General features: G+C 44.3%; 1 protein-coding gene across 3 annotated transcripts in view; it reads right to left on the reverse strand.

Moving 5' to 3' along the window:
• Positions 1-2,812: 2,812 nt before the first annotated feature.
• The window catches only part of LOC147624011 (Pleckstrin homology (PH) domain superfamily protein), a 101,725-nt gene continuing 92,130 nt past the window's right edge, over positions 2,813-12,407 (reverse strand). For all 3 annotated transcript variants that reach the window (XM_086820696.1, XM_086820695.1, XM_086820697.1), the window contains one exon: positions 2,813-3,565. In XM_086820696.1, the coding sequence (XP_086676822.1) occupies positions 3,422-3,565 (144 nt within the window). In that variant the 3' untranslated portion in view covers positions 2,813-3,421. The remainder of the gene's footprint in view (positions 3,566-12,407) is intronic.

Consider the following 12,407-nt stretch of genomic DNA (forward strand, 5'->3'; position numbering starts at 1 on the left):
CTTTCTCGTTCAATATGCCAGGTTTGTCCCCTTATGCCCTTCCTCTGCCTTTTTGTGCTGGAGGTGATGAAGAATTTTTTAGCTTCCTAGGAGATCAGACTACAGCGCTTCATGCTTCCTATCAGATCTCATGAGGATCTCCTCAATTCAGAGTTCACAGATGGCACAATGGCCTACCTCTTTCGAGATGTGGAGAAACTCCAAAGGTTTGGAGATGCAGTTGCGATCTTTTGCTGCCGGGTCTCAGAAGCATCGATAAACTGGCACAAGTGTTGATTTTGGGTTTACTCATCCCCTACCCTAGATTGGCGACCAGTTGAGTCCTTCCAGTGAATTCTGAGGGATACCCCAGTGAGTTCTCTTGGCTACCAATTCGGGATCGGCATCACCTGAGAGCCGCAGCTCGCCCCCTCCTTCGGAGTGTTTAGAAGAAGCTTCTATACTAGAGCACGACAAGGCTCTCACTCGACGTGTATTAGCGGTTGATTTACAACTTCCTTTGGACACAACCATGGCACGTCAGCCTGAGACAAGGTGGCTTGGAGACTCATCAGTCAACCTCGCCATAGAGGCAACCTGGGCATTATTGATTCTTCTATTCAAAGTACAGCCCTTCTGGGCAAGCTGATTATTAGAGGCATCTTCGTAGCTGGTGAGCCCTACAAAGACTTTCTCATGGTCAACATTTCCACTCGCACTCCAATTCTTGGCAGTCCTTGGCTCCGGAGTTCCAGATGGATCTTTGCAGAGACAGACCCACGTGCGACTGAGCCCAACCTTAATGGAGCGAGTTGCAGGCCATCCTCTTCTGAGCCTTGGGCCACATTTGTTTAGCTCTTTGCCAGTCTCCCCCAATCCTACACAAGAAGAGACTTTGTCAGCCACCAATCTGGAACCCCTTGATTACCTTTCTTAGTGATCAGATGCTAGGCTCCCGCGCTCACGCCTCATGGGACGCATTGCGCGAGGGACCGGCCCAATCTCTTTGGCCACTTCGGAAGACCCAACCAGCTCATGCGGGTGCAGTGGGGTCCAAGTGAGTGGCAATGGCAAATTCCCTTCGCCCCTGAGGGTGCCCCCAACGTCCTCTTCTTTGAGTACACAGTCCATCTAGGTCGCAAGATTCAGATGTTAGAGGTTGATAGAATGCCAACCTTAGCAGTCCATCCTCAAAGAAAATGAGGAAGTAATCTCTGTAGAGGGTTGGTGTCCTCATGAGAGCGCTGGAGAAAAGGGGAGTCAAACTGTATCGAAGGGGTGAAAGGCGGTTCATATGGAGCCCATATCATGAGAACCAATGGAAACTTGGGCATAGCATACTCCAGGGTGGTAACCTTGGGTACCTATGGGGATCCATGTGACTAATGCGATGGAGGTATGTGACTGTCTTGAAGAGTGCATCCCCACTACCATCGAGGCTACAGCAAACTCTGTTTGGATAATATGGTGTGGGACTGATAGTTTGCTGCAGATCATACGGAAAAGAATCATAACCTGGGGCCTCTCAACTCGCTGCCAATTTCCATCGAAAAAATTTGATGCCCAAAAGGCTACTCCATACATCAAGGCTCGTGTGACCAGGGTGTCGTAAAGCTAACCCTTCATCTTGGTCTCCTGGAAATGTGCTTGGAAGCATGCTCAAGGCCGCATATCTGTGCTACGGGAAGCACAGTGAAGTGTGGGCCACTGAAAGTGACACTAAGGTAGACACAGGATGAGACAACCTCCGCAAGATCCCCTCTCTATATCAAGCTCAATACAAATGTGAAGGGGCAAGAGGTATTGAAGACGATTACCTTGGTTTTACCAAGGTTGTCCCACTGAGTGCAAATGTCCTGTAGGGGGAGGTTCTTAACATCTAGAGGATCCAATACCAACCCTGAACAATGTGTCAATATTGGGTTGCAACCTATAGGGCATCCTAACCTAATACGACGGTAGAAAAACTAAAACTAACAAGTATGCCTAGAAGACAATGATGGTCAAAGGCTACAGAACTTAAACAATCTATAGGGCATCCTAACCTAATACGACGGTAGAAAAATTAAAACTAACGAGTATGCCTAGAAGACAATGATGGTCAAAGGCTACAGAACTTAAACAACCGTGTCAAGTCCTTATTGAATGAAACACATGAGGACGATTTCAACTCATGGTGGGCCCTGTTCCCATGGTGACCCTCTTGTCAAGGCTTTTCGGTGTGGTGTCACCTAGGGGGTGATCTTCTCAACTAAACTCTGGCCTCTAATGCATGTTTTATGTGTGTACTCAAACCTCAACAAAAGACCACAAGAGTCCATAAGACCAAGGTTAAACATTCACATCGACAACAAAACATGTTATAAAAAAGCAAAATAGCTGATTGACTTAATGAGAGAGAGAGAGAGAGAGAGAGAGAGAGAGAGAGAGAGAGAGAAATGAAATGAAATGAAATGAAATGTTATATTAACGTCTTCAAAAGGCCATAATGACCTATGAGACCAAAAGTTACATCATGGTGGATCTGATACAATGTCTGGATAAAAAAAACCCAGAAAATGAAAAATAAAGATGATACTACTGGCACCTAGAAAATGAAACTGGAACTGGAAGGTACACTATGGAGAGAGAGAGAGAGAGAGACCTTTTCATCAGCACCAAAGCATAAGGTGCAACAGGTATAAAACCTCTATCAAACACATTATAGAAGTCCACTTGACTTGCTCTGAAACTTCAGTTCCTTAAAACTTATCATGTCTATTTGCTTGCCCAAGATTCAGGACCTACTCAAAGAAAATTAGACTCTGAAAGTCCATAGACATAGGGCAGCAGAGATTGCAATATATCCTTAAATTATGTAAATTTCCCTAATGTAAACATGGGTGAATTTCCCTGATGTAGACAAGATGGTTTGATATAGAATGGGTGTGCTGACAAATGTTGCCAGCCACGCTAAACAGGAGATTTGTAAACAAAATTCCCAAAATTCAACACTAACCATTCCTACACTTGGATGTAGGAAGTTTACGATATCATTAAGACAGTAAAAAATGCTGAAAGACAAATGTGAAGACAAGTTTCTATTGTACATTTTGCCAGTTGATAGCCATGATCGGCAGATGCTCATCCTCTCCAAAAGTAGCAGTAGTATAACTAAGATTTCTCAAATGATAGCAAGCTAGATTCACATACCAATGCATCCTTAGGCTGCTCCAGACATGTCTGCTTCTGGGATGCAGCTTCACACTCGGCCATTTCTTTGTAATGGGAGCCATAACCCTGATGGTTACACACTCAGCTTCTAGAGAAGCTGCAACTTCAATTGTTTGCACCCCCACGCATTCATTTCATAATTGCCTTTATGTCATTTTGATATGCTCAAGCCTATATATCTAGACTTCTAGTGCTGGTACAACCTTGCATGGGGAAAAATAAAACAATATTATTCCCCTCTAGGCGCATTGGAGGTTATAACCTCCACAAGCTGTTCTGCATCACTTGCAGTCTTCAACTTGAATAAGTAAAGCCTAGCTTTGATAGCAGCCTTATCTTGATTATCCCCCCTTTCAGTTTTAGTATCTGATTCCTGTTAACAAAACAGAAAATGTTCAAGACATCAGTACATATACATATTACAGGGCATCAACAGCATCCAATGAAGCACATAAATTTCAATGGAAGCAATAACCCAAAGCTTTTTAGAATATACTGAAATCATCCCTAAACTTGTTAACATGTACCAATACATAAGGTTACTTAGAAGGCACTGATTGACACCCATAACTAGGAGCATTTTTTAATTTCAACTCTGAGCAGTGCCAGTGCAAAGGCATTGCCTAATCACCCTCAATGTTACATCCCAGACAAACCTGCATTAGTGGCTAACCAAGGTAAGTAGGATACGCATTAGGGTGCAGGAGTATCCTAAGGGTGGACAGCTAGACTCCAGGGTTTAGATTACTCCTAGAGGGATAGGTTAAGTGGCACCAATTAACTAAGCTTAGTGGAAATTTAATGATAGCTGGAAAGCTAAGAATACCATGGGACCACTTTGTTTGGCATGGCTTTTTCTATATAAGTGGGTGCCTGGCTTTAGTAACACACTGATGAGATAACTGGCAGAGACTCTTGTTCACAAGCTCAGCAGTGCTAGCAGCATATCCGACACCACCCTTAGGTGGGATCATTCATAGTATGGGATGCTGACGGTTTCTCAGTTTTGGTTAGCCTAGCCTGTAAAACCCTCTAGCCCAATTGCTCAAGCGAGAGCTCATTCGGCTTTATGGTTTGGTAATGAGAAGTCTTGTGTGCTTACAATTCTTTGGTCGGAGAGCAGTCCTGTAGCTATGGGCTTCAGCAACCTGTAGCCGAGTCCTGCAAGGGATGTTTTAGTTGGTATTGTTGTAATTCATGGTGGCTCATATGAGATGAGGATAGTCATGGTGTAAGCACGGAGAGCATCTAAGCAAGATGGTTAACACTAATCACAAAAAGATTAAGCTAATGACAACATAATGATAATACGAGAGAGTACGTTAGGCATGATATGAATGCCTCTTATATAGGCATAAGTACTCCATGATTCTTTCCCTTGATTTGTGGATCTGATTCCCTTAATTCTCTCCATCACATGGATTAAGAATGTGCAGATGCATTGGAGAAAGCAAGGGAGAAAACCATTTGCTTTTCTAACAAGAAGATCCTTCTATTAGTTACAAACAAATGTCTCGTCCACCATGGGTGGACAACGACCCACTGTAGAGGTGGTTGGAAATTGGGGGCCACTTCTCGGAAGGTCACCCATCCTAGTAGTGTTCACGCCACTGCGCGCTTAACCTTCACCCCTCTAATCCCTTCCAAGCCACGAAAATTGATGGAGGCATGAAAATGGCCCTAGTCTTCTATTATTTATGTATGATCTCATTATCCTTGGCACTATGCATGTGGTATGTAGACGGCTAGGCCATGACCTTCCAACACCCTCCCTCGATGACCAAGACGTAGGGTACCCAGAGGCTGTAAGGACACTTGGCTCAGAGCTCTACCTGCGCTCACAGAGATGTCACTCAGTTATTCTAGCATATGCCCGCGTGCTAGTTATTACTCCGAGCATACTAGCACGACATAGCCTTCTTAGTCGTACATGCATTTAGCATTCGTTCAGCTCCACCGAGAGGAATTGGCAAGTCAACCAGCTCCGCTAACAACATCCCAACATGCCCTCCCTGGCTCTAATTCCATGTTGGAAATTGGGAGCCACTTCCCGGGAGGTCATCCATCCCAATAGTGTTCACGCCACTGCGTGCTTAACCTCCACCACTCTAATCCCTTCCAAGCCACAAAAATTGGTATGATCTCATTATCCCATGTGATATGTAGACAGCCAAGCCATGACCTTCCAACAGAGGTTGAACCCTCCGTAGAAGTAAATGCTTAGAGAAAAGAAGGGGGTGCTCCCTCCTCGTCTGGCCGCTCTCAGAGGGAGACTACATCCTGTTTGGGGGAGGGGGGGGAGGGCAATTGGTTGTACACGCATTCGACATTCGTTCAGCTCCACCGAGAGGAATTGCAAGTCAAGCAGTTCCGCTAACAACATCCCAACATACCCTTCCTGGCTTGGCTCTGATACCATGTTGGAAATTGGGGGCCACCTCCCGGGAGGTCACCCATCCCAAGAGTGTTAATGCCACTGCGCGCTTAACCTCCACCATTCTAATCCCTTCCAAGCCATGAAAACTGATATGATCTCATTATCTCATGTGGTATGTAGACAGCCAAGCCATGACCTTCCAACAGAGGTTGAACCCTCCGTAGAAGTAAATGCTTAGAGCAAAGGGGGTGCTCCCTCCTCGTCTGGATGCTCTCAGAGGGAGAAAGCATCATGTTTTTTTTTTTTGAGGGGGGGGGGGGGGGGCACTTGGGGCCTATAGTTCCAAGTGATGTCAACATCCTTGTTGGCAAGGAACGGGCCACTACTCCAAGTACGCAGGATGGCTGTGGCGTTCCCGCATCATGCAGTCCGAATCTCGTGCTACTCGATCCCAATGTGCACGCAAGGTGTGGATAATGCTTGTCCAAATGCCGCTGATGGCCCTGCTGGAGGGGTGAGAGGACCCTCGTTAGCCTTGCTGCAGCTAGCACTCCAAATGTGTCAGGCCATGATGTTGCTAATGATCTCACACCTCTGGTTAGTTTGGGTGTGGGGTCAGAGCGGACAACGGGGCCACTGATGCTGAGACCCTGAAATGTGTAGGACTCCTGGTGCACCTGGTGCAAAAGGTCGGACATTTGTTGATCACAAAAACCAAATTATATCTACAAAATGCCAAAAAAAACCAGTATGCTATTTTTTCCTACAAAACCAGCAAATTTTATGTATTACACACCTTGGAAATACATTTGGTTCCTTGTTAATGGGGTTGGAGAGAATGGAGTAGTAGGGTAGCACGCAAGCGCACGTGAGAAAATCATAGTTACGGAAATGGAAATGGAAATGGCAATTTTAGGAAGCGTGAAACAAGGAAACACCACATCATAAAGGGAGACACAAAATAAAGGGGAGGGGGAGAAGAAGTGGGAGAGAAGGAAACTAGTATGAGTATACGATTGGAGATTGGAGATTGGAGGAAAGAAGATACGTGAGGAGAAGGAACAAAAAAGAAGTTAACACTACCATTAAATTGGGGGTCTTGGAGGGGAAACACCAGGCAATACTAGGGAAAAGGGGGAAACCGTAGGGGGAAATATTTCCCCTTGCCCATATCCCGCGTTTTGGGCTGCAAGCAAAGGGGAAACACCATTTTGCTGCCTGTAGGAGTGCCATTCCAGTCATTTCCCGTAACTATGGAGCATATACGTGGTGGTGCACATGCAATTGCAGATGTGCCGAATTAAACAATTTTGGGGTTTAAAAAGCCCAAAATGTGTTTCGATGCAACTTTGGCATTAACAATGTGGCACATAGATAGGGACAGGATGCCTCAATGGCTAGGCAGAGATAAGACAACTTGAATCAAACACAATTGTAGTAGCATCATTTTTTGCTCTTACAGGCTAGCATCCCTAGGTTAGTATGGGAGTGTGAGCATGTGTGAGCATATACCACGGCATGTCAAGATCGCTTATACAGTAGTACAATAGCAGCAGCCACCCATGTCTCCATGTGAGCAAAATGTACTGATTACCAATATGAACTTCAAGAAATTTTAAAATCTTTGCGACTATGGCCTCGAAGAAGACGGAGGATTGCGGCGCTTCATAGGGAACATGAGAAGCATCCTCATTCTCCTTGGATTTCAGATCTTTTATCTACAATCAGAGCTGAGCTGCAAGTGGTCTTGGATAGGCGTTCTGAGTTCTCGTTTCACGCTACTGAGGCATTCTGGGTACAGATGGGTGGCAGATGCAACACACAATTCTTCTCCTCACATAGAGCTACCCATAGTAGCATGGAATCTGTCGGGTGTTTGCAGGACTTGATGGGAGTTATTCAGACTGAACCGGATACGGTGAGGAGTATTGCCTCATATTTTTATCGGATTTTCTTGTCTGCAGAGGCACCCTCTCCGCACAAAGATGTTGCACAGCAGTTTGGGAGTGCATGCCCAAACACATTACAGATCTCTCCTTATCTTTGTTTATTCAGTTTTGGGATCACACTGGGGATGAGATCACTCTTGCCTTGCACAAGATGTGGTGTCCAGGTATGATGCCACCCCATCTTACGGAGGGCCTTATCCCAAAAGGTGGGGATAAGACTAACCTCAAGCAATGGAGGTCGATTACGTTATTAGGTTCAGCATATAAAATCCTAGCTAAGGCTCTGAGCATGAGGCTGCAACCGGTCCTCCAAAGGATCATTCATGACACACAGAATGGTTTTCTCCAAGGAAGGAGTATTTTTTATAACATTTTTTTCATTTTGGGAAGCTATTGAGTGGGCTAAAGCTAGCCACCAACCCCTTGCCATCCTTCTGTTGGATTTTGAAAAAGCACTGAGTGGATTGGGTTTTTTTTGGAAGGCACAATGGCACATATGATGGGATTCTCCCAGGATTGGATCAGAGGGGTCTCTTGCCTTTATAGAGAGGTCCATAGCACGGTTTTGGCCCGAGGGGAATGAAGTGAGCGCCTTCAAATTTCTTGCTCGGTGCGGCAAGGTTGTCCCCTTGCTACCCTACTTTTTCTCATTGTGGCAGAGGCCATGAGAAAATTTCTTCGGGCCACCCCAAGTGTCACGGGTCTGAAATTGCCTTTATGCAGAGAGGATGAGTTAGCAAATGACACCACAATGTTTCTAGAGGCCTCACATGCTTGTCTTTGTGCTTTTCGGACAGCCCTAAATATGTTTTGTTTGGCTGCAGGTGCCAACATTGATTGGCATAAGTCTGTTGGATTTTGGGTCAGTGACTCCCCACAGATAGATTGGGACTTAGATGTGGGGTTTATTTGGATTGAGAGAGGATGTACTGCCAGGTACCTTGGTTGTCATTTCCCCAGCACAGCAGTTTGCACCTGTACTCATGAGCATTAAGAGAAAACTTCAGCATTGGAGCAGCAAGAAGCTTGATGTGGCATCCAGAGTGTTGGTGGTTAACCAAGTGCTGCTGACCGCGGCCTGTTTCATCACCTCGTGTTGGGTTTTTCATAGAAGATGCATTGGCCAACTTCGCTGCCTCATTAGGAACTTTTTGTGGTCAGGGTTGGATGGCACTACACACACCCAGGCTAGAGTTGCTTGGGAAACCATTATCAAACCTAAGAATGAGGGGGGGATTGAATATCATTGACCTAGAGGTGCAGTGTAAGGCATTGCTTTGCAAGTTGAGTGTCCGAGGATTTCTTCCTGGCACTGGGCCTTGGAAGGACTTTCTCATGCAACAGGTTATGAGATGCACTCGAGTCAGGGGTGGCGACTGGCTCTACAGCTCACAGTTCATCTTTTCTGGGGCAGATCACCGCCCCCCTCCTCCCCTCTAGTTAGGTCCCTTCTTCGGGCTTGGGAGTGCATGAGAAGTTTTCTAGTTCATATACCTCTTCGGTCTATTGAGGAGGCTTACAGACAGCCCATTTTGTGGAATGATTTGATCGTGGATGAGCATGGTAGATCTCTTGGCGCCACCACACATATCCATTGGGCTTCTTGGGAGATGTTTTTTCCTTTTGTCCTATTGTAGAACAGGCTTAAGAGCCTCACGGAGGATCAGAGGGTTGGCCTTACTCAGCACTGGGGAGCTAGAGGATTATGCAAGTTGATGCAGCCATACCCAACTCGGCTTTTCTGGATGGATCTCCTCACTTGTAGTTTGGGGTTTTTTCACGGACCGGTGTTCCTCTCCAGATTATGGATCTCCCCTAAGGTACCATTTTTCTTTTCTGTTCACAATGGGTGGCAGTTGGATAAATGTGTGGTGCAGGATATGGTTGAGGGCCCAGTGGTTCGGCCCGTGAGAGTTGTTGTCAAAGCAGGAAGCACTTTTATATTACACCCCCCCCCCTCCCCTCCTAAGATGATCACAAATGCTTCTTGCCTTTGGCTATTTGGTGGATGCCCTATCAGACATTTGCCTTGGGATCCTGATGATGAGTGGAAACAGATGGATGCCACCAATCCGATGAAAAGTTTACCTTTCTAGAGCTACACTGTGAGGAATGCCAGGCAGCTTGTCTTGGGATAGATTCAGAGAATCCCTACCTTTAGACCTCATTGGGAGTCCTATGGTATTACCTTTGACATTGAGAGGAGTTTCTGGTGGAGGCTGTGGCACTTTTACAGGAAGGCACAAATCTCCTCATTCTTTTGGATTTCCCAAAAGTAATTTTTAGCTCATGATTGCATATCTTCTCAAAATCATCACTCCAAATTGCCCCATTCTCTACTCTCATAGCAGTGAACTATCTTCACTAAACAAAGATTAATTGAACCTAATCTCAGTATTATCCCACCATTGGTGATGCATTCTTGCAATTAGGGTGTTGCTACAATCCCCTATCACTTCAAATCATAAAAACCCCATCATTTGGTGCTTAAATTTGATTGGTCAAATCTGGTTATTTCTCTACTATGCAACGAGAAAATTAACCTTTATCAATCAATGATTAATTGCTATCAAACTCAGTCATTGGGGACCACTAAGGGTTTATTCATATCATTGAGGACCTCCTACAATCTTGTATCACTTCACATTGCTTATCCTTTTTGGGAGTGTGTTTGACGTTCATTGATTAATCTTTGTTTAGCACTAATCAAAACCATTTGTGAAGGGTTTAGACACTACCATTGGTGTACTAGATCAAGTGGTAAGACCTTTCTATCTCATTCACAAATCATGGGCACACGAGTGGATTTCAAGTTTGATGGGATGAACTTCCACACATGGCAAGGAGAAGAAACCTATCACTAGAAGGTCCTCGCCATCATTGCCTTGGGATTGCATGACCAATTTATCCATCACTTGGATGGTAAGGATACTTCATTTGAGACTTGGGAAGAGCTAGAAAAGTTCTTTGGCACACAGGCTAAAAGTTCCAAAATCAGCTTGCTAATCAAGTATTTTGAGTTAAAAATGAACTCTGGAGATTCTATGCATGCACACCTAAACTACATGAAGAGCTTACTTACTCAACTGGTTGGTATAAAAATCAATATGGATGAAGATGTATGCATTGCAATGCTCTTAAAGAGTCTTCCACAAGAAGACTATGAAACATAGTAAACTCCCTCACCAATATTCCTTCTCCAAAGCTTGTGGAGATAGAGACATGGCATCCAAGTGGAGCTTTCTACGACAAAAGTGGTTCATTCAAAAAAGCTGGATTCAAGACTTTCACCAAGGGAGCTCAAGTGAAGAAGGATTTCTCAAGAAGTCTTGTAACTTCTGTGGGAAACCCAACCACAAAGAAAAAGATTGTTTTTATAGAAACAAGGCCCAAAAGGCCTATCTTGCAGGAAGTGAATGTGATGATGAAGAACGTGAGAAGAGGACTCACCCACCAAGGCCAACTACATTGAGGACCGTTGGGCTTTCTAAAGCCTAACAGAACCAGCCCACCTGGACTCTACTCTCTATCATAAACTTGATGTAAACATAACTAGATCTCTAGCATTAACCATCATAACTGACATTGTTAGCCTAGCCCCCAAAGAAAAGATCCTTCCATAAGTATAATGCAGTGTTCTTCATTTTGGCTTTTGCATGTGGGCCCCGTGTTGTTCTCTCACATTGAGCCCAAACAGTGTCAATAGGTCCTTAGCTCTCCACGTGTGTCTCATTTTTCATGTCTCCACAAGCATCCGCCCTTGTTCTCTACAAGGATTCCTCCCCACTGTCTCATTTTTCATGTCTCCACAAGCATCCGCCCTTGTTCTCTACAAGGATTCCTCCCCACTGTCTTGAGGCTCCTCATGTCATGCATTTTCTCTTCCATGGAAGAAGCATTATAAACATCTAGTTGCACAGCATGGCCCAATGCCATGACCTTTCAAATACACTAGATGGGCCCTCACAGGCTTAAGGTTGCCATGATGCATGGTCCCACAAAAATTGCATTTCAGTTGGCTGATCCAGGGCCGAGACATGGTGGCTAAAAATGTACAAATGCAGAAAGAAGGGAAAAAAACACTGCATATTTAAAAAATGATATTTAAAAACAGCAGGCTTAATTCCCTTGCCACAAAATAAAAATAAAAATTCCATGCAATGCACACCTTAGAAGAACACCAAGTCACAATTAACGGCATAGTTTTTCCATACGGCAACCATCTGGCAAACACATACGGGTATGGAAGTACGAAAAAAGTATGGTTCACACCCAAGAAATTCCATATGTTGGATACCATACGGCACCCTAAATTTAAGGAAAAAAATGCTACATATGACACAAAAAACCAAAAAAACTTGAAACTGCAAAAATTTTGGGATTAGAAAAAAATAAATGATGTAGAGCCAGAATCCAAACTCCAGACTTTATATTACTGTAACTTGTTTACATCATACATGTATGATCAATGATGTATCACGTAACATGTTACATAAGTAGGGACTAGGGAGTGTGGAGTGGGCAAATGCCAAAACCTGTCACCTGTAGGCATAGTTTTTTCATATGGCAACCATACGACATACGTGTATGAGTCTGGAACTATGAAATAAGTATGGTTCAAACCTTGGAGAAATTCCATACGTGGGATTTCATTCTTGATTCTTAAATTAAAGGGTAGACATGCCATTTTCAAAGAAGTGAACCATGAGAGACTTAAAATATGTGAAAGCCATGATAGATGGTCTATCATGGTTTTCACAAATTGACCATGTTTCATCCATCATGACTTTCACACATTGACAATTAATCTTTATGTCTAGAAAAGATTCAAAACATTTTCTTTTTTGGCTCGAGTATGAAAAGTTTTTCCATACGTGACCATACGCATA

The sequence above is a fragment of the Cibotium barometz genome, chromosome 26 (assembly GCF_041138505.1).
Source record: "Cibotium barometz isolate CiBa-2024 chromosome 26, ASM4113850v1, whole genome shotgun sequence".
NCBI lineage: Eukaryota > Viridiplantae > Streptophyta > Polypodiopsida > Cyatheales > Cibotiaceae > Cibotium > Cibotium barometz.